The 25,530-nt window shown below is 58.5% G+C and overlaps 2 protein-coding genes across 6 annotated transcripts; both read right to left on the bottom strand.

The window, feature by feature from the left end:
• Positions 1-38: 38 nt before the first annotated feature.
• On the bottom strand, positions 39-9,665 carry Fsd1 (fibronectin type III and SPRY domain containing 1). 2 transcript variants are annotated; one of them, XM_047532563.1, is made up of 13 exons: positions 8,919-9,654; positions 7,853-7,948; positions 7,614-7,745; positions 6,956-7,057; positions 6,508-6,530; positions 6,191-6,312; positions 5,059-5,268; positions 3,323-3,421; positions 2,486-2,645; positions 2,136-2,215; positions 604-855; positions 416-504; positions 39-316 (listed from the first exon to the last, which is right to left on the bottom strand). In XM_047532563.1, the coding sequence occupies exons 1-13, from the start codon at positions 8,931-8,933 to the stop codon at positions 206-208; spliced, it is 1,491 nt and encodes a 496-aa protein (XP_047388519.1). In that variant the 5' UTR covers positions 8,934-9,654; the 3' UTR covers positions 39-205. The 2 variants fall into 2 exon arrangements, with proteins under 2 accessions (XP_047388519.1, XP_047388520.1); XM_047532564.1 differs by having other exon boundaries at positions 292-316; positions 695-855; positions 8,919-9,665.
• A 3,752-nt stretch (positions 9,666-13,417) lies between these two features.
• Shd (Src homology 2 domain containing transforming protein D) lies at positions 13,418-25,009 on the bottom strand. 4 transcript variants are annotated; one of them, XM_047532595.1, is made up of 7 exons: positions 23,809-25,009; positions 23,314-23,621; positions 22,285-22,390; positions 22,023-22,211; positions 20,529-20,652; positions 19,633-19,752; positions 13,418-13,870 (listed from the first exon to the last, which is right to left on the bottom strand). In XM_047532595.1, exons 2-7 carry the CDS (start codon positions 23,590-23,592, stop codon positions 13,780-13,782), a joined length of 909 nt encoding a protein of 302 aa, XP_047388551.1. In that variant the 5' UTR covers positions 23,593-23,621; positions 23,809-25,009; the 3' UTR covers positions 13,418-13,779. The 4 variants fall into 4 exon arrangements, with proteins under 4 accessions (XP_047388551.1, XP_047388552.1, XP_047388550.1 ...); XM_047532596.1 differs by having other exon boundaries at positions 13,865-13,994; XM_047532594.1 differs by lacking the exon at positions 13,418-13,870 and adding an exon at positions 17,798-18,004 and having other exon boundaries at positions 22,023-22,166; positions 23,809-24,789.
• Positions 25,010-25,530: the final 521 nt, after the last annotated feature.

Here is a 25,530-nt window from a genome sequence, read left to right as displayed (position 1 = left end):
CACCCAGCCCCAGAAAGCGCCTCCGGCCCCTGACCAGTGTTGGACCTTTATTAGGAAGTGAGGTGGAAGGGCCACCGTGCCCGCTCCCTGTTGGTGGACCCCTCAGGAATTAAGGCTCCAAGCAGCAACCGAGAGAAAGGGCCCAGCTGAAAGGGCTGGGGCCTGGTGGTGGCCCCAGCACCCCGCTCGCTGGGTGGCGGGTGGCCTAGGTGAGGCTGGTGTTGGAGCTGCTGGTGGCACTGCCCCGCTTCTGCAGGCAGCGCACAGAGCTGGGGACCTGGAGGCCGGTCGTCACCTGGAAGCTGCCGCACCATACCTGGGGCAGGTGGGGAGGAAGGCGGCTCAGCCCTGCCCCCCGCCCCCGCCCCCGCCCCGCCCCCACCCCGCCCCGACGCCGGCTGCGAGGGCAGCTCACTGTGAACGCAGGCAGCAGCGGCTGTGTGAACTTGGCCTTGAAAGTGTGCAGCAGTTGTTTGGTGCGGGCGTTGTAGAAGGACAGGAGGCCTGGGCAGAGGGCAGAGCGACAGGGACACCGTGTCACAATGGGATGCGGGCCTAGGCACTGGCGGGGTCAGGGCAGAGGCAGCTGGAGGTGGGGGTCACCTTGGTGGAAGTCACAGTGCACGCCCAGGCAGTCGGGCACGGGGGCGTCCAGCACCTTGACTTTGTTGGCGTGCTTGGCGGTGAAGCTGACCTGCAGCCAGTTGTTGACGTGCAGGCACCAGGAGGCCCCCGTCTTGCCCAGCTGCTCGAAGCGGCCCAGGCTGCGGTAGGCCACGCCCACGCCGAAGGCCTTGCTGTCCGGTTCATAGCGGACTTCCCAGTACTGCTCCCCGCCATCGATCAGCGTGTCCCCTGTGGGGCAGAGTGGGCGGTGGGGCCTGGTAGAGCCAAGGCCAGATGCACTTCGACGAAGGGGTGGCCCCTGGGTACTCCCTGCACCACAGCTACTCCCTCCAGGTACTCCTCAGGCCCCAGCTGTTCCCAGAGTTTTATCAACTCCCTAGAGATACTCACTAAGCCTGGAAGCTCTCCAGGACTCCGGTCCTCTTTTTTTCTTTTTTTTTTTTTTTTTATCACTGGGGATTGAACTTGGGGTCACTTAGCCACTGAGCCATATCCCCAGCCCTTTTTAATTTTTTAAAGACAAGATCTCCCTAAGTTACTTAGCTCCTCACTTAATTACTGAGGCTTTGAACTTTGAACTTGTGATCCTCCTGCCTCCACCTCCTGAGCTATGGGGTCACTTACTCCTTTCAGGCTCTCTACAAGCCCAGGACACTCCTTTCAGGCACTTTCAGGCCTTAGAAGCTTCCTTCATTCAGTTCCTCCCCGTGTCCAGACCCCCCTCAATTCTGCCCAGAGACTAGAACATCCCCATCTCTGGCTCCTGGTGCCCACGGGTCTTGGGCAGAATCCAGAGGCTCCTCAGGACTCCGAGACTCCTGCCTTTTGCTCTCTGAATCCAGATTCTACCCAGCCCCTGAATCCTGGGGAGGACCAGCTCCTCCTGCCTGTGCCACTTCTGAGGCCTGGGGCTCCTCCTGGGGCCCAACACCCTGCAAGCCTGGCTCCTGGTCTCCAGGCAGCCCTGGAGCTAGCCCTCCAGACCTGAGCTGACCCCCAGCTCCTCCGCACCCCCGTCCCTGCTTCCAGCCATCTCAGCTACTCCTCACTCCAGCTTAGCCGCACACAGGTCCTCCCCACCACACGTGGCCCGGGCTCTGTCCCCTGGCTTAGCTCTCAGATCAGCCCCTGGGCGCACACACCTGGTTTCCCTGCTTCCTGGAACCCAGCCTCCTGATCCCAGTGCTCCTGGGAAGTCCAGCCTCTCCCGCCGCCCTCCCGGGTGGTACTGGCTCGCTGGCCTCCTTCCTCGAGGGCAGCCATTCCTCCACACTCCAGGTCCCCCATGGACTGCAGCGTCTCCTTTGGAGGACGCCATCACTCCCCTGGAGCCCCTTCCCCTCGGAGCCCACCCACCCCAACCGCTCAGATACCAGCGACTCTCCTGGAGCCTTCCCGTACCCTAAGCCCCAGCTGTCCACAGGCAACCCCAGCCCCTGCACGTGCCAGGAGAGCTGTCCAGCTCCTGCCTGCCCTTCCCCTGCCCAGAACGCCCCTCCCCTCCTTACCCAGCACTGTGTAGGATTCAGCCGTGAAGCGATCCCTTCCGCCACGCCCCGAGGGCATCCTCTTGGGAGATGGAATACCTCTGTGGGTGGCAGAAGCAGGCAGGATTCAGGCCTCGCCTCCCCCAGAGGCCTCCCTGGACCGTCCCTGCCCTTCTGCTCAGTCCCCGACAGTACCTGGTCCTTTCTGTAGGGTGGGCCCTTCCATGGTCAGGTCAACGCGCCTGTGCCCTTCCCACCCGGAAAGCTCCTACTCGACCCGCTGAACCCTTCCCGGGCTCCTCTCTCCCCAGTTCTGAGCACCCTGGGCTCCTCAGCTTGAGCTCCGCCACGACTGGGGCAGGGCAGGGTACCTGGCCGGGGAGTTGACTGGAGACGCTGTCCGGCCCTTGCCGTCCTTCTCCCGAGCCTTGATGTCCTGCACCTTCCCGCCCATGGCGTCCCACTCCACGGCCAGGTCATCCACCCGCAGGTTCTGGTGGGATGTGGACGCATCCAGGCGGAACATGAAGGCTGGGGCCGGCAGACGAGGGAGTCACAGAGATGGGAGCACCCAGAGAGACAGAGAGACAGTGACAGGAGAACAGAAAGACGAGGAGACAGGCAGGCACACGGGCAGACAGCTCAGAAAGACGGTACAGAGACAGGCGGGAAACACCAACAGACAAGACGGGGCAGGATGGGAAACCCAACACGAAGCCAGAGGAGTGAAGGTCCAGGGTCGCTACCCAGACCTCTCAAGTCGAGAAGCATTTTCAAAGTTGCCCTGGGCCTCCACCACCCAGGACGCATCTCAGGAACGGGGCAGGGGTACGCACGGAGGAGTTAGGCTAGACAGCAGAGGGACTTCCTTGTACAGCATGCAAAGGAGTCACTGTGGGAGGCTGTAGAATCTATCTTTGCTACTGATAGTCTGTCTCCAAGTAAGAGGACTTATTTGATGAGAGAGTGGGACAGCAGATATATGTATTAAAACTATCCATGTATAACGGGATTGTGCTCAGAAAAAGAAAAGCAGGGTGGCACCAGACACCCAAGCCAAGAAAGCCACAGGGACTCAGCTTTGAGCTTCTTGGCAGCCAGGGCAACAAGAGCCACGGAACCCTGGTTAGTGGATTTTCATGACACACTGGAACCTGGGGCTCCAGAGGGAGGGATGTGGAGACTGGGAGGGGGTGAGAGCCAGTCACCTGGTGTCTCCAGGGTCACCGGCTCAGAGAATTCGCCTGCAACTGCCTTATTGCAGGCTTTCACCCGAAAGTTCATGTATTTCATGTCAAACTTGAGGCCTGGGATGCAAAGAGGGATGTCAGTGCTGTGCACTCAGAGGCGTGAGAGTGGGGGATGCCATCCCTCCCATGCCACAGTGATCCCCCACCCCACCCCAGGCTTGTAAGCTGCGTCCTCATAAGCAAGTCTAACCCCTGCGAAACTGTCCTGGTCTCACCCACCATGCACCATGGACTACTTGACTCCACCTCCAACCCAGAGTGACCAATCATGATTCTTTATGACACAGTCCCAGTGGTTGGTTGAGATAGGCACATGATTCAAGCTGACCAATTAGAGTCGGCCCTGGAACTCTGATACTACAGCAAGCACAGCGGCCTATCCCTCTGGGCTGGTCAACGAGGAGAAAGTGCCTTCTAAACAAATTTGCTGGCACATTTAGGAAACCTCTTGAGAAACAAGCTCCCTGAGTCTGTAACCACAGGGACGAAGGTGACCGAGTCATTGCTAGAAGCCTTGGACCTGGTTACGTATGACTTTTTCATACGTAACTGGGGATGAACCCAGGGCAGCTCCACTGGGCAGCATCCCCAGCCCTTGAGTTTCTCATTTTGAGACAGGATCTCACTAAATTGCTGAGGCTGGCCTTGAACTTTCGGTCCTCCGGCTCAGCTCCTGAGTCTCCAGGATTACAGGTGTCCACTGCACCTGGCCATGCTGGTTGACTCTCCTTACTCCCAGGACATAATCCAGCCCCAGCCCAGATCCTGGATCTGCTCATGAACTGTTGTTAGGAACCCACCACTGGAGGAAGCCGGGGAAGGGGAGGATCCTTGCTGCACTTTCTCTATTCACAACTTCCCTCGTATCTATAATTATTTCAAAATAAAAAGTTACAGCAAAACAAGCAGAAGCCAGGAGGACTTGGAGGTGACAACTGTGGAGCCACCAAAAAAAGAAAGAAAAGGCGGGGGAAAATGTGTGTGTGAGCGTGTGCACGTGTGAGCGTGTGCACGTGTGTTTGTTTTGATTCCCATGCAAAGAGTAAACCAATAGCTTCTCAGGCTGTCTGGCTGTCTGGTGATTTTTCCCCTCTGCAATTAGCAAGCTCATTATTAACCACATATGCTAATTACAGATAACTAGCAGGCTGATTAAGCCTGGGAAGGAGGACGTGAACGGGATACCCATGACATCAGCAAGGCTTTCCGCCCCAGGACGCCCCTGGCTCAGGACAGCTTTGTGAACTCATTAGGGAGCCCCCTTTTCCCACCTTGGCCCCTTCCCTGCAGCTGGTGGATTCCAGGCTTTTGACTTCTTACAACTGCCAAGGAGACCCCCTAGTCCCAGGAGGCTGAGTAAAGGAGTCCCAGTAGAGGTGAGGCTGCCGCTGCAGCCAGGCCAACCACGGATCAGAGCATGAATGGATGGCTGCTGGACGGGGACAGGATACCTCCTGTGCCTCTGAGCCTCCGTGGGTCACTGGAGACCAGAGCCACACCCGTTGTGCACAGGTGAAACGCTTGACACGCATGGGCCTCCATAAATGGTGCAGCCGCATCATCCACAGCTCCCTCACGAGGTTCCCCTCTGGTGTTCCTGATCAGCCCACCTGGCCAGGTTGCCCTGGAGCCCGGGAGCTTTGGGGAGGTGGCTAAAGGCCCCAGGCAGCTGGCGGTGGTGAGCCGGCTGGTACCTGTCAGGGTGTACTCTGTGTGTCGGATGCCCTCGATCACCATCCAGGGCTGGTCCTCCTTGAGGCGCGGCGGGCCCTCGAAGTTTGTCCTTCGGTACTCCAGCACGTAGTGGTCGATCTTGCTGTCCTCATCCGGCATGCGCCACACCAGGGTCACACAGTTGTCTGCTACCAGGGACTCGGCCAGGTCGATCACAGGAGCACTGGGCACTGCCCAGGACAGAAGGGAGAGGGGATCAGGTGCTGGGTCCCGTGGGGTACAGGCAAGGGGCTTGTGCGAGCCCCCTGCCACATGATGACCTGTCTTCCACACCTGGGGGCAGCACCTCAGGGTTTTGGGACCTGGGGATTCAGCCTCTTCAAGGGATTGGGGGAAGACAGTGCTTTCTCAGGGCTCAACCCACAGAGCTGGATCCTGTTGAGATTCCACCAGTTGGCGGGACACGGTGGGGCACACCTGTAATCCCACAACCCAGAGGCTGAGTTCCAAGCAGCCTGACCACTAGGCAAGACAAAATCTCAAAAATACATAAATAAATACAGTAAAAAGGCTGGGGGTGTCGCTAAGTGGTTAGGGTCCCTGAGTTCAATCTCCAGTGCCAGGGGAAAAAAAAATCCACCATTTAGAAGCCAGACTTTCCCCTAATTCTCAACCAATTGGGAGTGGCTTTCTTTAGGGCTCCACCGCCAGAGGGACTCTCAGAGTGCCAAATCCCTGGGGGGTTGTGGCGTGCTAGATCTTTGCCCCTGGGGGCAGGGTTTTCCCAAGACCCAGCCACTGTGCCTGTCTTCCTGTGGCTCCACCCCCTCATGGGCAGGGCTGCACCAGTGCTCCGCCCACACTGAGCATCCTGAGCCCCACCTACACGGGCAGGCTCAACTAGGGCCCCACCCTGTGTGGGTGGGGCCAACCAGAGCTCCATCCATGGAATGGGGATCACAGTTCAGGTTCCACCCCCAAATGGGCAGGGCTCAGCCAGGACTCCTCCCCATTCCCCCTCCTAGGGGAGGGGTATCCTCAGGGCCCCATCAACAGGAAGGGGCCATCCCAGGTTTCAGACACTTCCTCTCCTTCCTTTGCCTCCCTAAGTCATTTTCCTGAAATCCTGGCCCTCCAGAGTTCCCCTCTCACCAGGCAGGAACTTGAGGGCCTGTAGCATCTGCCGCTCCTGTGCAAAGTCCACCATGAGGTGACTCATGTTGTCGCTGACCTTGGCTTTCAGTGACAGCCGGAAGGCAGGGGCCATAGTCACGCTGCAGGGAAGGAGGGGGAAGCAGCCTGCTGGGAAGGGTGTGGTGGGGTGGCCCTAGGCCTGGCCGTGGCAGATGATGTGGGGGGACCCCTCCCATGCGTCCCTGTCCAGTGTCCTGGGTTAGGCACCCTCTCCGGAGTGTCCCACCTTCATGGCAGGGCAGGGGAGCAGGTGGGAGCCAGATCCCACATCTTACCCATCTTTGATTTGTTTGGCAGCCTAAAAAAGAGAGATGAAATAAAACTCAAAGATCTGTCATAACAAAGCCAGACAGCCATCATACAAACAGGAAGGCTGAGAGGCAGCAGGGCAGCAGTTTGGCAAAGTCACCAAACATGGGGCAGAAACTGACATGCCCTCCTTCTAGGCTGTGCCTTGAGGGGACAGGAGGCTGAGGCATGGCCCCAGCCTCACCCTGCTCAGTGCCCAGTACATACAGGGTGCCCAGCTTAACTGACATTTCAGATGAACAGTGAATACTTTTCTTTAGTACATCCTGTGCAATCTTTGGAATACAGTTATGCTAATATTGCATGGGTGGGCCACTATGTCGAAAGTCACTCACCTTCCAGCTGAATGCAAATTAATCTGGATGGACTTGACTTTACCTGGCAACCCTATGGCACAGCATCAGAGGCACCCACCTGAGGAAAGTCCTCACTGTCTGTGGCCTGCAGGGTCTGGTTGGCAGTTTCTAGAAGTTCCTCTGAGCTCTCCAGGGCCCGCATGCAGGCGGCCAGCTGGTTCTGTGGGTAGTGTGGCAAAGGTCAGCATGGTGCCAGGGACCAAGGGGAGATTACTTGTGAGGCAGCCTCAGCACCTCCAGAACGTCCCTTCACCTGCAGGGCCCAGGGTCCCATGGGCCTCTCAAACTCCAAATGGGAGAGGAAGTTGGGTCCTGGAGTGCCCAGCCCAGTTTGGTTCAGAGCCTCCCAGGGAATCTCTTCCCATGAAGCTCATGTACCCAAGGCACACCTGAGTGCCTGGATTCCACCTGTCCTGGGGACATGAATCTGGAGAGTTCAGAAGTTACCCAGGAGCTTTAAAGGCCCCCAGCCTGGAGCGTGAGAGCCCGTGGGAGCAGCGGGAGCTGTCTGAGCAGGGGTGACACCGTCGGATCTGGGGCACCAACAGGAAGGGCCCACCGAGTGGAAGCATGGGGAGGACGGGGGCGTGGGGATCAGAGGTGGGCAACCTGCTGGAGAGGGGTCTGGGGGAGGAGCCAGGTGGGCGGAGGGGCCACGGCAGGGCAGGGCCGGGAGAGCTCACTGCTGTGTCGGAGGCAGGTCCCCAGCCGCACACCTGCAGCTCGTAGGTGCGACTGGCACGGTCCTGCTTTATCTTCATGAGCATGCCCTCCTTGAGCTCCTCCAGGACAGAAAGGAGGGACTGGAACTCCGCTTCAAGGTCCTCCTGCACCTTGGCCGAGTTCGCCTGAGTCAGAATGGCCAGGATTAGCTGGAGCCCGTGATCAGAAGGGGAAACTGAGGCCTGGCCTCCCACAGGCCAGTTGCTCCGGTGGGCACCGCCCCTCCCCTCACCTCCACGTTGAGCAGCATTTGCTTGAGGGAGTAGATGAAGCTCTGGATCTCCTCATTCTTCACAGCCAGCGTTGTGATGATCTTCCGTAGAGCTTCCTGCCCCACAAGCACACGGAGCGGGTAAGCTCCTCCACTTGGCCCTTTCATGTTCTGCCCTCCAGAGGTCCAGGGAGGGGAGGGGAGGCCACCATGCTAATGAGCCCAAGAGCCAGCCACAAGCGGACCCGGGTGAGCCTCTGGCTCTCTGCACCTCACCTAGCAGGTGGGTTCCACAGAGCATCCTCATTTATAGATGATGAAACAGGCTCCGAGAGTCTCCAGGGAAGGGACAGACCTGAACAAGGGCTTCAACCCAGGCTGGGCATAAGCTCAGGTGAGCAAAGAACGTCCCAGAGGAAAAATGGGCTAGCCTGGGGAAAGGGCTATCTGTGGAAAGAAAACCTCTAGGCGAGATGGAAACCTGCTACAAAGACTAGCCTAGAAACAGGGGTGAGTAGGGAGGGACGCCCCGAGGATAGGGACTACCTGGAGAAAAGGGTTAGCGAGGAGAAACTGATCACCTGGACCAAGGCAGCACCTGGGCAATGGAGATGCCAGGGAGCCAGGTGAGTGGGAAGGGGAAAGGAGTCACAAGAAAGGGGATACTGGGAGGGAGGTCGTGCAGACAGATCCTGCTCCAGTGTGTGACTCCGACCGAGGCCTTGCACGGGACCCTTATCTGGGGGTGCAGGTCCGTGAGGTTAGGACTGCGGAGCTGTCCTCCGGGGGCGGGGCTGGCACTGAGACACCTGGTCTTCGACCGGGATGGAAGGCGTGGGGGATGGGGTCGGGGCTGGGACCCGGATACTGGGCGGTGTGGGGGACGCAGAGGGGACGCCCCTGGCCCCAGGCCAAAATGATGGGGGACTGCGTCTCAGATGGGGAGCCCTGGATCCGGGTGGGGTTGCAGCGGGGCTGGAGCCGCCGCCGCAGAGCAGCTGGGGTGGAGGGGGAGGGCACTGCGGCATCACCTGGTCCCCACCGCGCCCACCCCGCAGCGGCCCCACCCCGCCCCACCCGGTCCTACCCTCTGGTCTTCCATGGCTGCAGCCCAGGTCACCCCGGCCCGGCCCGCGGGCCCCGCTCGCTCCTGGAGCCCCTAAGCTGCCTTTGCCGCTGCCGGGAGCCAATGGCCCGCGGAGCCCTCGCCGCCGCCGCCGCGCCCCCGGTCAGCGCTCCATCACTGCTCGCAGTGCGCAGGCGCGCCCGCCGCAGCAACCTGGGAAATGTAGTCCCGCGCTGGGGGTCTCCGAGGGCCTGACCTCCAGAGCCTGGAGCTCACTGGGGAACCCTACGAGTGATGGCAGCCGAAGAGAGCCCTGAGCGGGGGTGCAAGTGCCCTGCTTCGACTCCTGTCCAGCTGCGTGACCTCGCGATCACCCTCGTCCTCCGCCGTCTCAGTCTCCCCGTTCGTCCACCCGCACACCTTCTCCGTCGTTGCTCAAACTGGCACCCAGCCTGCCCACTCCATCTGGCCGTGACCGCTGACACGCGTTGTAAGTTACCGAAGAGCCCAGGTGTCCAGCCTCCAAGCCCTCTTCCCCTTCATGTCCGCAGCGCAACCTCTCCGCATCCCACAGCGCCGCGGACACATCTGCAAAACCCCCTCCGCAGCTCTCCATCCACAGGGCTGGGGGTGGTTATCGGCCGCCTAGCGCAGGGACCCTCACTGGATCCAGGAGGGTTGGATCAGAAATGGGCAACAGATGGAAACGAAAAAGTGATCCCGGGGAGAGGCAGTTAGAGCGCTGTGCCTTGCCAAGCCCTGTCCATCCCACGGGAACAGTCACAACCACAGAAACAGAAGCCAGGTGGCACACAAGTGTGGATCTGGTCGACCTGAAGCGGGGGCACAAAATGAGACAAAGGACGGAATACATACGTGCAGATTTGGAGAGGCCTGCCGGAAGGCGGGGGAGGGCACCTGCACCCAGCGTCCTTGGCGCCGAGGAGGTGCAGCGGGCCTTGCAGCTCTTCAGTGTGAGGACGATGTTCTCGATTTCAGAGGGGCCCCCAAATTCAGGCTGTTTCCATGTCTGTCTCTCCTACCAGGGCCTGGGGCTTAATCCATTGGGGTCCTCAGTACCTCCCTCCACAGAGGGGAGGGGAGGGGCAAGGGTGGGTCCAGCGCATGAGGGTCTGCTGGGGTGAGGACAGGGTCCTCCCTGTGGTTGAGAGGAGCGATTCAGGGAAAGTCACAGATCTCCCAGCTCTGGGTGAGAAAGGTCACTGTGGTTAAGTTGAGACATTGAGGTCTCTGGGTCAGCTGCCTCCTTTGGGGGCACTCCTGACAAGGGCAAGGGGCAGCAGGGCAGTGAGCGACCCACTTCATCGGGCCCAGGTCCTGGGCACAGGTGAATTCACACCTGTAAGGACACAAAGTCAAGAGCAGAAGTCACTCCTCCGCAGGCGGCCTGCCTGCTGCTAGGTGTGGACTGTGGGCCGGGGGCTCCCTTCCAGCAGCAGGAGAGAGGGAGAAAGCGAGCACAAGAAAGCCCTTCCTCCAGACGTCCAGAGAGACAGACGTTCTGGGCGATGGTCACCAAGGCAGGGATCCCTCTGTTCAAACTGCCCCCAGGACCTTGGCCTCGACCCCACCTAGACCTGTCACACTGCCATGTCCCTGCCACACAACACGCTGGGCCCACTCATACACACTGCCTCTCAGATCTGAAGCACTGGGAACAGAGGCTGCGGGCAGCAGGGAGTGGCCCACAGGGAGCCGGGCACCACTTATTCCCCGCACGGTGTCTGCCCGCGTGTCTCACCTCTGAAACAGGGAGGGGGAGACTGGGCCAGACCTCAGGAGGGGGCAGGAGCTGCAGGGGGCTGTGCCTCGGGGAGGGCGGAGCCTGACGGGCAGCAATGGGGTACCTGGGCTCCAGGCGCTCATCCTGCTCCAGTGCTGGCGGACTACACAGGCAGCACATCCTGGAGCACACCATCTGAGCTTCCTCCTGGCTTTGCCAAACAGCCCTACCCAAAGCCCAAGCCTAACCCCAACCCTAACTCAAACCCTAACACTAACCCCAACCCCAACCCCAACCCTAACCCCAACCCTAACCCTAACCCCAACCCCAACCCTAACCCCAACCCTAACCCTAACCCCAACCCCAACCCCAACCCTAACCCTAACCACAACCCTAACCCCAACCCTAACCCTAACCTTAACACTAAACTCTAACCCTAACCCCAACCCCAACCCTAACCCCAACCGCAACCCTAACCCTAACCTTAACACTAAACCCTAACCCTAACCCTAACCCTAACCCCAACCCCAACCCCAACCCTAACTCAAACCCTAACCCTAACCTTAACACTAAACTCCATCCCTAACCCTAACCCTAACCCTAACCCTAACCCTAACCCCAACCCCAACCCTAACCCCAATCCTAATGCTAAACTCTAACCCTAACCCTAAACCCAACCCCAGCCCCAACCCTAACCCTAAACCCCGGCACTCAGAACCTTAGGGGGGCTGGAGGGTGCAGGAGGCGCCTTGAAGGGGCCCTAGGATAGGACTCAGACCACGGCCCGCCTTGGTGACCGGCCTCTCTCAGGGCCTCTCTCCCTGGCTCTGGCCTGCTGGTCCCAGCACACCGCACCAGTCTTGAGCCCGTCCTCCGCCTCACTTGGCCTCGGCCACGCCAGGAGCTCGACACAGCTGTCCTTCCGGGTCCTCAGGCACCCGGACGCAGCGTGGCCGAGAGCCCAGCCTTTCTCCTCCATAGGTCGCTCCCGAGTGTCCTCCCGCAGGCCTTGGCGGTTCCATCTATGCAGTCCCTCCAGCAAAACCTGCGGCCACGCTGCCCTCCCTCCCTCCATGTCCCCACTTGGCCCACGTGCAGTCTGGGGACAACCTGCACAGGGTGCAGACGTGGCGTCTCCCGGGTCTGGCCTGCGCCTGAGCCCCCACCCACAGGGCGTTGTCACCACAGCGGGCGGGGGACCGTTCTCTTTGGCACTGGGGATTGAACCCACTGAGCCACGTCCCCAGTCCCTTTTATTTTTTATTTTGAGATAGGGACTCACTGAGTTGCTGAGACTGGCCTCAAGCTTGGGGTCCTCCGGCCTCAGCCACTGAGCCCTTGGGGTGACAGGGGTGCACCACCTGCCCGGCTCAGGTGCTCTTGTGGAAACATGAATTGGACCAGGCCCAGTGTGCACGCCCGGCATGGCAGGGCCTCAAGGGGACGCCGCTCAGTGGCAGGGGCTTGCCTAGGATGTGCAAGGCCGGGGCTCCACCCCAGCACTGCAAAGGCCAGCGCCCAAACAAAACAAAACCCTTCACCTGGACTCCCGCTTCCCTGTTCCCAACTGCCCCTCCCCTCCTTCCCCGCAGCCTGCTGGCCTCTGGTCTCCCGCCGCTCCTCCCCTCCTCACTCTGCTCCCGCCGCCCAGGCCTCTTTACCGCTCCTGCAACATGCCAGGCTTGGTCCTGCCCCAGGCCCTTTGCATGGCTGTGCCTTCCACTCTTCCTTCCTGAACAGCTACTTCTTACTGTCCAGATCGCTGCTCAAGGCCCCCACCTCAGAGAGGCCTATCCTGACACCCTCAGAAGCCGACCCCCTGTCATGCTTGGCTGCCCTCCCCAGTCCCCTTCCTCCCTCGCCATTCTCAGTTCATGGCTTCCTGCCTTTCACCCCCGACTCCGAGTTCCCAGAGGGCAGGGTGTTCATCCCCGTGCTGTCTGCATCTACCACGCCCCGCCTAGGGCTGGACATATTGGTGTGGCCGAGAGCTAGACAGGTCCTACAGTCCATTCCAGCATCCTGCAGGAGTTGACCTGACAGGCCCATTTCACAGATGGGCACATCGGATCATAGCCAGGAGGATTCACAGGCTCCAAACCTCCCAGGCTCTCTAGGGTTGAATGGAGCGCGTGTGCGGGCTGCACGCTGATAGAGGGCTGGCTTCTCCGTCCTTGGTGCTACAGGGAGCCACAGCGGAGGCCCAATTGCTGCAGGTCAGCCAGGCAGGGAGGTGGCCCTGTCTGGCTAGGTGACCCAGGTCAGGGTCTGGGAACGGCTCTGTGTGCAGTGGACGAGGACAGGGATATCTTGTGCCAGCTGTTGGTTACCAGCAACAGTCTCAGCTGGGGGACCTAACCCTGAGGCTGGACCACATGAGCTTCCAGGACAGCAAGGACTATGTGCAGGCAACCGCGAGGCCCCTGGTGGCCGAGGCAGAGGCTGCTCCCACATCTCCTGGTAGACCCAGGTAGAGACGTGGAGACCCCGATCTCAAACCCCCAGAAACATCAGCCCGAGCCAGGCGGGAAGCGCTGTGAAGGCGAGGACCACCAGCTCAGGGAGCCCAGTGTCAAGAACTTCCCCTGGGTCAGGTCCTGGCTCACCACCTGTCCAGGGTCACGCCGTGAATTGTTTCTGCTTGTGGCCACATGATCTCTGTGGCAACTGCTGCGAACACCAGGCAACACATAAATGCCAGGCAGTGCATGAATGATTGGATGTGACTGGGTCTCAATAAAACTTTATTTTAAAAATGCAGCCGGTAAGCTGAATTTGGCCCACAGCTTGGAGTTTCTGATTCCCGTTCAGAACATCACGATTGTAAACACTTGAAAACATACAATTCTGGAGTTTTGATCAAATAATTCTAGAATCCTTTTAAAAAGTGTTGTTAAAATATATTCCACCTACGGAGAAATGAGCGTGTCCAGGGTATGTAGCCACCCAGCTGGAAATCACAAACTCTGGACCCTCACGGGCCCCCATGGGCCCTGAGACCTGCCACCCCAGTCCCGGCACTGTCCTGACTGCTCACAGCGCAGACCTCTTCTGCTGGGGTGTATTTCACTTAAACGCATCCGTGGAGTGTGTCCTCTTGTGTCTAGCTTTTTTCACTCAACGGGACCTCTGAGGCATTCAGCTGTAGTGATACACAGAGGAGTGGCTCCATTTTCTTGACTGTAGAGTATTCCCCACAAGTGACCACGTTGTCATGGAACCCAATTTCCTGTTGATGGGCATTTGAGCAGCTTTTAGCTTCTGGCTATTATGAGTAGAGCTGCTTGTCTTTTGGTGTAGACATTTCTATACCTATTCCAGAATCTCCAACCACATAATAGAATCTTGCAGTTCTAGAATCATAGGGACAAAAAAAAATCTAGGCACTTGGATTTAAAGCATGTATTGTCTCTAAGGAGGTGAATGTTGGTTCTTACAGCAAAACCAGATTTTCCTTTTTTAAAAATTTTTTTGTGGACTGGGGCTGTAGCTCAGGGGCAGAGCACTTGCCTAGCCTGTGTGAGCACCGGGCTTAATCCCCAGCACCACACAGAAATAAACACATAAAATAAAGGCATGTTGTCCATCTACAACTACAAAAGAATTTTTAAAAAAAAATTTTGTGATTTTGGGGGTGGACCCCAGCCCTCTTGCATGCTAGGCAGGTGCTCTGCCACTGAGCCACATCCCCAGCCCTTTTTGGTATTTTATTTAGAGACAGCATCTCACTGAGTTGCTTAGGGCCTCACTAGGTTGCTGAGGCTGGCTTTGAACTTGCCATCCTCTGGCCTCCGCCTCCCGAGCCGCTGGGATGACAGGCGAGCACCGTTGTACCTGGCTCTGCATGTTCTCTTTTTCCAAGTAAAGCTTAGATCCACAAGTAGATTTATAGGGTACCCGAGAGAATTAAAACGTCATGAGGGAACAAGTCAAGATTTCAAAAAGATCTAAAGCATCTCCCTTTCATTATTACCAATGAAAATAAGAACGAAGAACCCCCAGATAAAGAACTGGAGGATTCTAGAACCTTAGAACAGCAGTACCTTAAGTATCAGACTCTTAGCAGTGTACAGTCATGGAGTGCAACAGCACAGAGCATTCTAGAATCTAGAATTGAAACCCATCAACTCTCAGAGCTGGAAGAATCTTTCCAGATCAGCAGGGCCAGCCGATCCCATTTACAGTCGAGGAGGCTGAGACCCAGAGAGCCAAGATGTGCCCAGGGACCTTTGAAAACAGGGACGTGGCGCAGTTGGCCCTGAGCCAGCTCATGCATCCCCCACTCTGCCATGAGACTGCTGCTGGGGACAAGCCCCTGCAGGCCCAGCCCAGCCCACACCTCCTGGCTCCTGCCCTCTGGGGCTGCACCAGCCTCGGCACGTGTCAGCTCCCACCCGGCAGAACGGGAGCTTCTGGCTCGGGCCCCGGGAGAAGCCCTTTCCTCTCCAGCTGGCCAGGGTGCGTGCCTGCCACGGGGTGGTGTGTTGGGCCCCTCCACTGTCAAGGGGGCCGATTAGCAATTAGCAGCTGCAAGGGACCCGTCCAGCTCCACACAGCTGGCTTCTCCATCTGGGAACAAAGGCTTGGCAGCCTCCAGGGACCACCTGCCAGCCTCAGAACCTGCAAGATGAGCAGGCCGGGGGTGCTGGACCTTATCTTGGTCACAGCCTCCAGAGCTGTTGACTGGGATTTATGTCAATTATAATGACCTGGATTCAAACCTCTACTTTTTTCATTGACATGTTGTGTGAATTTGGACAAGTAACTTGATATCTCTGTGCCTGTTCCCTCGGCTGTCAAAATACAGCTCATCTTGCATTCCTAGCTGCATTGAGTGAAAATAGAGTGGTTGCATCTAAAGTGCTTAGTATAGGGTCTGGGGCATAGTAGGTGATCAATAAACATAAGATATTTTCAGTTGGTAGAGTGCTTGCCTTGTAAGCACAAGGCCCTGGGTTCGATCCCCAGCAACCCCCCGGCAAAAAAAGTCCTGAAAATCAAGATATTTTTATCATGATTATGATGCTTATTCAGCAAGACAAATATTCTGATTAGTGTAAACATGTTTTTCTCTGAAACAGGGAATCGGGGTACAGAAGTGAGCAAGGCCTTTGTTCAAAGCTGGTCTCTGGTGCTACCTGGGTGTGGGATCCCTGACAAGTGACTTAGGCACTCTGAGTCTCAGTTTCCCCAGCTGTAAAATGGGTTTGGCACAGAGTAGCAACTCAAAAACAGGAGCCATGAGTGATGGATGTCAAGAGAGAGTGAGGAAGGACGGTGAGGGTGGGGGCGCAGGGTGAGGGGGTGGAGCTCACTTGGGCACCCAAGCCTGTCATGTGTTGACCGGCTCATATGAGGGTGGTGGAGCTCATGATGTCCCCCAGTATTCGGTTATTCCACGGTGACCCAACGAGTTAGGAAAGATTAGCCTGAACTTTCAGAAGAGGAAGCTGAGGTTCCCAGTGGACACCTGCCTGAATTCAGTCCCACGTGGGGTGACCTCTAACCTGGAGGGTACGAGAGCGCTTCCTCCCTGCAGATGGTCCCCTGCTTCCCTGGAGAGCCCCGCACCCGAGCCCACCCCAGTGCTCCACGCTCTCCCCCAGGATCTCCTCTCTGGCTGCTGGTGGCAGGGGTCTGGCCGTGACCCCGGTGGCCAGGGGCGCGGTCACAGGGACTGCAGCTCATCGCCCACCCAGCCCTGCACAGGGAGGGAGGGCGGCCGCGGGCTGGTGCGAGGGTGAGGGTTGGCGTGCACCTGCGTCCTCCAAACAGAGACGGGGCTCCAGAGGTAGGCCATGAGGGCCAGCCTCCCCTCAGTGACTGTCACCTGGATTTGTGTCACCTCCCCCTGGGAAGTTCATTCTATTGCGATGTACAGTGTCGGCCCCCTGGGAGACCCAAGGAGACAGAGGCCTGGCTAGGAGCAGGGAAGGTCACCGGCTCTGCGCAACCTCAGTGCCTGCCACCCGGCAGCTGAGTCAGGCCCCCACCCTTGCCCCAGCCCAGGCCCGAGCACCCATCTCGGCCGTCAGGGTCTCCTGGCCCAGGCCCCTCTAGGAAGCCCCCGCCAAGAGGGTTCCCGGCAGTCAGAAGAGGAATGGTGACCCCTGGAGACGCAAAGGGGACCTGCCAGTGACCACAGGAGCAAGGGCTGCTTCCACAGGAGGGGGCCGCCCAGCAGCCTTCCTCAGGGGGCTCAGGAGGGGGCCGCCCGTGGCCCCCTGATGGTCAGTAAAGGGTTTTGAAGGAAGCAAAGCAAGAGCTCATGGGCATCCGGGGGTGCTGAGAACAGATGACTGGTCATCTGGGCGTCCCAGCGCCCCGGGCATGGCTGCAGACATGTGGTAAGGGCTGTGACAACTCTCACATGCTTGTAGGGACACGGCCAAGGAGCAGGGAGGTGACGCTCAGCCTGCGAGCAGTGTCCAGCCCTGCACGGCCCCTCTCTGCCCGCCTGGTCTCTTCCCCTCCACAGGTAGGCCTGGAGGGCAGAGGCCAGGTCAGGAGCTCCTGGTGCTTCCCAGCCGCAGGTCTCCGGCCTGAGGTCACCTTGAAGTGACAGCAGCTGGGCCTGGCTCTCCTCCCCCACTCTGCTGTTTCCATGGGGACAGATGTCCTTTGGAAGAGCCGCCTAGCTGTGCGGATGAGGAGGGGCCTGGCCACTCTCCGCCTTTCTCCCTGCAGGTCCTTCCCCACCCCTGGCCTCGCCCTGGTCGGTCTCCTGCTGCGTCTGAGACCAGGTTCCAGCCCCAGCTTGGACCCCAAGACAAAGAGCGGGGAGGCTCTTGCCCCACCCCCAGAGCTCTCCTTCCCCTCCTCCAAGGGGCCAGTGCCTCTGCCTGGCCCTGGGACATTCCCCACAGCTCAGGGGACACCCATGGGGCCATTTCAGGCTGGAAGGGCCGCCCCGGCTCTCTGCCTGTGATCCCCACTTCCCTGCAGCCCAGAAAGGACACTGGAGAAAGACAGAAACTGGTTTATTGCCAGGCCAGGGCGGGCTTTCAGACACAGCCTGCGCCCTGGACCCCAGAGGTGCCGAGGAGGCCGCTCTGAGGAGACTCGGCGTGGACGGGGAGGGCGTCTGTGTGCCCCGTCCCCAGGCCTCCTCCGGGCCTGAAAGACCACCTTCAGTGGCCAGGAGGTGGGCCCTCCTGTGCCCCAGCCGAGGCTCCATCAAGGGCTCGGCACGGTGACCGGGTACAGCAGAGCCAGGTGCTCGGCCCCCTGCACGGGCAGCGGGCGAGCGCTGTAATGCAGGACCAGCTCGGGCACGCTGGCAAAGGGGCCGCTGCGCTGCCCCAGCACGACCTGGTTCTCTTGGGTGCGGGTGAACTTCAGGTGCAGGAAGCCCTGGCTGCTCCTGGGTCAGGGGACAAAGGTGGCCCTGAGTTCCCCAGCCCCACCCACACTCCCGTTGTCCCCTGGACCACCTGTCACAGTTGGCAGGCCTGGAGGGCGCCCCAGACACCTCTGGCAAGCAGCGGTCAGCGCCCAGCATCAGCCTGCTCCCAAGGCAGGGCGGCCTTTGCAGGCTCATCCCTGTAAAAGTCCACGGGCGGGTTGAGGTCCTCCTGGAGGGGGCACTGATTTGCAGACCGGTGCTCACCTCTCCGCAGGAGCTGGGAGGATCAGGTGCACGCTGCTGGATTTGACTTTCCTCCCCCCTCTAAGCCCTGTCCTGAGTGGAACTTGCCAGAAGTCCCGGTGCCATGGCAGGAGGTGTCCAAGACACATTCACACAACAGTGTGGCTCAGGGATCCTCCGGCTCAGCTAGCGTCACCGTCTCAGAGAGCCTCAGTCCCCCCCTGACTTCCTAAGGTCTCACTTGGCTCCCAGCCCTTATCTCAGAGATTGTCTTTATTTCTGGCACAGCCAGAGTCTGAGCACCTAGGAAAGGGCCAGGAACACAGGAGGTGCTCAATTAAAGTCGTGCAATGAAGGGACCAATCCTAATGGCGGGGAGGCCCCCAGGACCCCTCTTGGCTCACTCCTAGCACCCCTACACCTAGTCCATTCTCTCTGCAGACCCTCAGATTCCTCCACCTGCCCCCTCCTGGGTGGCACAGTCAGGCTGAGGGGTGCAAAGCTCCCCTGGAGCTCTGAGTCGCTTTATCAGAATCAACAGTGGCTGAGCACCTGCTGCTTCCCGGGCTCTGTTCTCAACACTTGTTTGTTTGTTTGTTTTGGCACCGGGGATTAAACTCAGGGGCACTCGACCACTGGGCCACATCCCCAGCCCTGGTTTGTGCTTTACTTAGAGACAGGGTCTCGCCGAGTGGCTTAGTGCCTTGTTGTTCCCTAGGCTGGCTTTGAACTCCAGATCCTCCTGCCTCAGCCTCCAGAGCCACTGGGGTCACAGGCGTGGCCACTGCACCTGGCTTTTTAAAAATTTATCATCACAGTGCCACCATGATGTCGACACTTGTTCTTGTTTTATAGATGAAACTCAGGCCCAGATGGATTGAGTAATTCAGCTTAGGCTGCATAGCTGGAAAGTGGCAGTCAGGATTCGAATCTGTCTCCAAAGCCAGACAGATTTTGTCCTCTTTGATCTTGCTCCCAGACACCTCGTAGGATCTTGGGAGCATTTTATAGTTAGACACATTTAGAATCTTAAGGACAGAAAATGCCTCACTGGCCCACTCTGAGACTGTGGTCTGAAACGGACAAATAGATGAACTTCAACTTTCTTTTTCTTCTTTTTTCTTTTTTCATAGTGTGGATTGAAACCAGGGTCCCTTTACCACTGAGCCACATCACCAGCTCTTTTCTGTATTTTATTTAGAGTCAGGGTCTCCCTGAGTTGCTTAGGACTTCACTAAATTGCTGAGGATGGCTTTGAACTTGGGATCCTCCTGCCTCAGCCTCCCCGCTGTGATGGGACAGGCGTGGCCACTGGCACCCGACCACTCAGCTTGCTTCCACCTTATTAACCCCAGAGTGTGAGGCCTGTGGTCCTGTAACACTCCGTGAGGCTGGGGTCTCACCTGAGGGACAGGGAGCAGTCCTGGGGGCTGGTCTCACTGAGCCGAACGAGGTAACTGCCTTCCTTGCAGAGCGACAGGAGGTTCTCAGCATCCACCCGGCTCAGCGGTCCGTGAAACCACCTGCAGGTGGGGGCAGATGTCTCCTGAAGGGCCACTGTCCCTGACACACCCTGGGGGCAGCTCCATCCCAGCAGGTGCCAGGTCTTGTGACATCCGGAAAACAAGCAAGGAAATTCCCTCCGGTTCTTCACTGACAGGTTTGCCATGGGCGGCGCTGGGGCTGGGGTCATTCGACATGGTCACCTGGGCTTCTCCCTCTCCTCAGGCACTCCAGGCAGGCACTATACCTGTGCTACACCCCCAGAGCCTCAGGAGGCTAAGGCAAGAGGATCTGGAGTTCAAAACCAGCCTCAGCAACAGCGAGGTGCTAAGCAACTCAGTGAGACCCCGCCTCTAAATAAAATACAAAATAGGGCTGGGGATGTGCCTCAGTGGTCGAGTGCCCCTGAGTTCAATCCCTGGTACCCCCAGCTCCCCCAAAAGAAATTAATGAAGTTATTGAATGAATCCAAGTTCTTCCCAGTTCCAGGGTCCCAAGTAGGAAAACAAGAAAACTTCTGCCTGCAGGTGCAGTGACCCACGCCTGTAAAGCAAGTAACTCCGAAGCCAGGCAAGAAGGTCTCAAGTTCAAGGCCTACCTTCACAACTTGGCAAGACCCTGTCTCAGCATTTAAAAGACGAGGGCTACAGGAGGGGAAACCGGAGATGTAGCACAGTGATAGAGCCCCACTGGTTCAATCCACAGTACCAAGAATAATAATAAATAAATTTTAAAAGGAAAACTTTAGTCCGGTAAGTGGGGACCTACTGATGGTTCCTTCAACTCCCCCACTCACGGCTGTTTCTCCAGGGGCAGAGCGGGATCCACACGCTCTGCGGGCTGGGGGCTTCTGGGTGGGGGTCTTCGGAGCTCCTTGGCCGAGCCTGGGGTCCTTTCCCACTCTGAACCGTCAAACTGTACTGGAAGGGAAGTGTTAGAGACAAGGGTTAAGTTCAGTCTACCTCACGGGGGCGGGGCAGAGTCAAGCCAATGGAATTTCACAAGGGAGGCGGTGCCAGTTTGGAGCAACCTATCAGAGCTCAGAAAAGGAGGAGCTTGACTAAAGAAGGAAAGGATTGGCACAGGAGCAACCAATTAGCTTTCAGAAGAAAGGGCTGAGGTCATTCATAAAGCAGGGGGCAGGGAAGGGGCGGGGCAGTAGCAGGAGCCTCAAATCCCAGAGCGGCTATGATTATAGAGGATGGATTGGAAATTCCCGGCTACCCACACCTGGTCCTGAGTTCCCTTGGGGTTCTGTCCCAGTTCGGATCAAGTCTTAAAACTGGAGGTATCCGCAATATAAATACAGGTAGATCAAAGCAGTGAGTCCCAAACAGTCACCCAGTCATATAACTTTTAGGGCAAGGTCATGTAGGCACGAATCTTCCCCGCCTGAGTGGTTTTATTTAGTAGTAGTACGAGTAGTAGTAGTAGGGATTGAACCCAGTCCTTTTCATTATTATTCTTTTTTACTTTGAGACAGGTTCTTGCCAATTTGCTGAGGATGGTCTCAAACTTACCATTCTCCTGCCTCTTGAGTCCACACCCAGCCTGAGTTATTTTTATTTACTTATTTAGGTGCCAGGGATTGAACCCAGGGGCACTTAACCACTGGGTCTAAGTTACTCAGGGTCTTGCTAAACTGCTGAGGCTGGCTATGAACTTGAGATCAGCCTTCCAAGCTGCTGGGATTACAGGCATGTGTCACTGTGCCTGACCTGAGTTACTTTATTTTTTAAATCTGATCTTATTGTTACTCTTTTTATAGAAGAGGAAACTGAGATTCAGAGTTCAGTCAAATTCACTCAATTCAGCTAGGTATTGACCCCAAGTCTTCCTGGCTGACAACAACTAAGCAATCCTGCCCTTCCTGTCTAACAGCTCTGGTGTCACTGAGCCCTAGCCAGCATTCAGTTTACGAGAATCCTGTTCAGCGGGTACTATGAGATCTTCGTTTTACAGGTAAGAAACAGAGACTCAGTGACTTGTCCAAGTAAGGGACATAAACCCAGGTCTAGTGTGGCACTGAAGCCACATTCTTCTCCCTGCGCTGTGCTGAGCAGAATAAGTAAAGTTTCATTTCACAAAGCCTTTCAGTTTCCAAAGAATATGCAGGTTTTCCTAGGGAGAAGAATTTGTGACTACCAGTCATTCACACTTTAGTGAGATTCTATGAACTTCTCCATGGCAGGTGATTGAGCTCTACTCTGTAAATTGAAGCAGGGGAGTGACTAGATGCGCAAATGAAGGATGGGGCATTCAGAGGTCAGGACTTGGCTCAGAGAAGCACCTGCAAATGCTCTGGAGATGTGGTCTTTCTTCCACTCCCAAGGCTGGTCATACTCATCTGCTGGACGTTCATCCTCCTGGGGCAGGCGACTCTGCCGAGGCCTCTGACCAAAAGGCGGCCCGTCCCCTGGCTCTTGGTCCTGCTCTTCATAGGGGGTATCATACAGCTGTACAGCCCTACAGGGCAGTTCTGGGAGGCCAAGGACACGGGTCAGCCCCCACTCCCATACGGGACCTGACACCTCCCTGCCCTGCTCACTCACCACTGACAACCCGCTGGGCGTCAAAGGGCTCCATGTAGCCATCATCTGGGGGCGGCGGGTGGGGCTGGGCATCAAAGGGATCTGAATACTCAGTGTCGACGTCCGGCTGGAAAAGAGGGAGGAGAGAGCCAGGGAGACCCAGCCTAGCTCCCACAGCCCAGCTGGGTGACGTCACAAACTCCAGCTTGCCTGGCTGGCTTTCTCCTAGATATGCTGATTTCCTTCCAACACAAACACCTGCCTCCCTCCGTCCAAAACTTTCAACGTGTAGTAGGCGCCAGCCCTCTATAAACGCTCTGCATGTGTTCATTTGCAAGAGCAACACTCAGTAAGCACACAATCCCCACTTTACAGGTGAGGAAACCAAGGCACAGAGAGGGAGAGGGCAAGTGACTTGGGCAGGGTCACACTGCTGGTGAGTGTGAGGTAGTTAGATCCCAGGGTTCTGATTTCCCGGCGTTCCCTCCTCCCTTTATCTTCCCCTGCTCTCCACCACCAGCCAGGAGAGCTTTGTTGAGTCATTGTCTGCTGAGGCTGTGGGTTGGCTCCCCAATCCTCTAAACTATATTGAAAAGAAGGCTGGGCCCTAGAGACAGCTGTAGGTTTGAATCTTAACATGCTAGCGCCTTTGACCTTGGGCAGGCGAGTCACTTCTCTCCTGCCAGCCTCAACTTCCATTTCGGTAAAATGGGAATCAAGTAGGAGGGGCAGGGCATGGCTCCGGAGCCCTTGCTGGGGTCTGTCTTCAAAGCTAAGGCCGTTGCCAGGAGGAAAGCTCAAAGGAGGGGATTCTGGGCCGCGGGCAGGAAGACCAGGCAGAGCTGACGGTCTCCCGCCCCGGGGGACAACCAGCACCCTGTATCTAAAAGAGGCCTCAAACTCTGCGGGCAGGTGGGAAGCGGGAAGTGTCTGGTGCCCCGCCCACGCCTGGATCGTGCAGCAACCACGCTCTCCCGATCTGGGGCGCAGAGCCTGCCCCCGCACCCAGCTTCCCGCACCAGGCGTCCCCAGAGCTGCCCAGGCACGCACCTCCTCTCCCGGGTTGTCCAGCAAGGCTTTGGCTCTGGCCATGTCTGCGGCCTCCACCTTGATGAGCCGGTGCTTGGGAGAGTGGAACTTGGAGTCTCCTGGGCTCACAGGGTCCGGCTCTGGGCGGCTGTCCGAGTCCTCATAGGGGTCTTCGAAGTCCAGATTCTTCTGCACCCTGTAGGCCCTCAGGATATCGCTCTCTGTGTAGTCCGGGGTGGGCGGCTGCGGAGGCGGTCTCCGGCTACCAAAGCTCAGGTAGTCCCGAAGCCACTTGGCCATTTGGGCGCGTGTCACCCCAAACCTGGCTGCTGTAACAGGACGACCCACATACCCTGTTCTGAGTCCGGTCCTCAGAGGGGAGGAGTGAGAGGAAGGAAAGGAGAAGGAGGGGAGAGATCAGGTGTGCCCTTCGGCTGGGCTCAGCGTGGGTAAGGTAAAAGATGAGGTGAGAGAGGGAGAGAGAGGAGGAGACGGAAGAGGGAGGAGGAAGCCCACCTTAGCCGGGCTCTCGAAGGACCACAGGGTAAGGGGCGCCCCGCAAGTCCCTGAACGCCGCGCGCCGGGTCGTCGGGCCAGGGCGAGGGGCATCAGCGGAAAAGAACAGGCTTTGCGCGGGCAGCGCGGTCCGGGTGTGCGGCGCCGCCTCCGGGACGCTCCGGGATCCCCGGGATTCCCGGGATCCCCGCTTGGGCTCCGAGGTCCGGCTAAGCGCCGCTCGCGGACGCCCCCAGCCCTGCTCAGCCGGGACACCTGGGTTCTCAGCGCAGCTGGCCGGCTCCCCCAGGGCGCGGGCGCCGCGCGCGAAGTTGCGTGGTGGAGACGGTGACCCTGGCAAGGTGCATCCTTTGTTGCGCTCCTCTCCGCGCTGGGGGGAGCCCTAATCCCCGGCCCCCGGCCGGCAGCCTCGATCCGGTCCCAGTCACCCGCACAAAGGGAAATAAAACCTCCTGCAATCCGCGTTCAAGCTTTCGGGGACTTTACGCGCCGCCGGCGGCGCGCCGCCGCGAGGTGGGACTTTGGGGAGGGGGCGCGCCGGCGGTCGCACTGGTCCCTACCCGCGCGGGGCCGCGTCCTGGGCAGCCGCGCCAAGGCTTCCCCCGCTCTTCCCCTCCCCTGCGCTCCCCTCGGAGGTGACGGAGACCTTCAGCTGTTCCGGGAGGGAGGGGAGCCGCGGCTCGCCGAGGGAAGCGGGGCCGGGGACGCGGGAGTCGTTGGGGCCGCGGCCGCAGCAGCTGGACACTGACCCGGAGGCCCAAGATGGGCCCGAGGCGAGAGAGGAGCGCGGGAGGTGAGCACGGCCCCCAGCTCGCCAGCGCGACGCTGCCGGGGAGGGCAGAGCCGGGGGACTGACCGGGAAGAGGGGCTGGACTTGACCACCAGAAGGGGCGAGATTGACCAGGAGAGGGGATGAGAGTGACCACTATTGAGGGTCGAAATTGAACCGATGACCAGGAAATGGAGGGGGTGGAACCGTCGGAGAGGTCACTGGCTAAGACTGATGCTGGTGCAGCCGCGGGAAAGCTGGGGTAAGAGCGGGAGGACCTGGGCTCCCCCCCCCCCAGAGGGCTGGTCTCCCTCCCTCCCCAGGGGGCCCCTTGCAGGGCGGGGGAGGGGTCGGGGCAGCTGGTGGGGTAAGGGAGATGGTATCTGTGCCTGTCTGGTGGCCTCGCATCTGTCCCTTTGTGGCTTCCGGGGCGGGAGGCTGGAACGGGGAAAGAGTCGAGAGGGGTCTGCCCGTCCCGGACGCTGTTTGGTGGCTGCAGCTGTCGGGGTGCGCGCACCGAGCGGCGCGGGGAACGCGAGACAAAACGGGGCCCTCCACAAGGGGGAGCCGTATGCTCTCTCCTCAGGGGGGCTTGCTGGGCTCCCCTTAATAACTGGAGTGAGGGGATCGGGAAGACCGGGACCGGCTCCCCCGGGAGTACAGCTCCGAGGGGAGGGGCCAGGAGGAAGCCATCTGCACTGCCTGTGAGCTGTGCCCTGCAGGACTCCGCCCAGGGCAGGGCCTTCAGCGGTGCCTTGGCTTCTAGTAGGAAACCCCAGAGAACCACAGAAGGATTGCCAGAGGGAGGAGTTACTACCCAGGATCCTCTTTTACAGATGGGGAAACTGAGGCACGGGAGGAGGTGGCCTGGCTCAGAGCTACCCAGGTTCCTTTGTGCCCGACCCTATCCTGCGACCTGGCTTGGGCTGCCGAGGTCTTCCTGGGGAATGAGC

The sequence above is a fragment of the Sciurus carolinensis genome, chromosome 17 (genome assembly GCF_902686445.1).
Source record: "Sciurus carolinensis chromosome 17, mSciCar1.2, whole genome shotgun sequence".
Classification (NCBI taxonomy): domain Eukaryota; kingdom Metazoa; phylum Chordata; class Mammalia; order Rodentia; family Sciuridae; genus Sciurus; species Sciurus carolinensis.
The sequence above is the reverse complement of the archived record's forward strand: the minus strand, read 5'-3'. Positions and strand labels throughout refer to the sequence as shown.

What these genes read in the sequence shown, in the direction of transcription:
- Fsd1 (XM_047532563.1), bottom strand. An exon ending in CCAGTCAACTCCCCGGCCAG is followed by an intron (nt 2,216 to 2,485) that starts GTACCCTGCCCT and finishes TGCCACCCACAG; the next exon opens with AGGTATTCCATCTCCCAAGA. An exon ending in GCACTGTGACTTCCACCAAG is followed by an intron (nt 505 to 603) that starts GTGACCCCCACC and finishes CCCTCTGCCCAG; the next exon opens with GCCTCCTGTCCTTCTACAAC.
- Shd (XM_047532593.1), bottom strand. Translation starts at nt 23,592, where the DNA reads ATGGCCAAGTGGCTTCGGGACTACCTGAGCTTTGGTAGCCGGAGACCG. An exon ending in CATCTCCAGAGCATTTGCAG is followed by an intron (nt 20,653 to 22,022) that starts GTGCTTCTCTGA and finishes CTTCCCTTCCAG; the next exon opens with TACAGTTTGACGGTTCAGAG. An exon ending in GACTGCTCCCTGTCCCTCAG is followed by an intron (nt 18,005 to 19,632) that starts GTGAGACCCCAG and finishes CCCCTGACCCAG; the next exon opens with GAGCAGCCAGGGCTTCCTGC.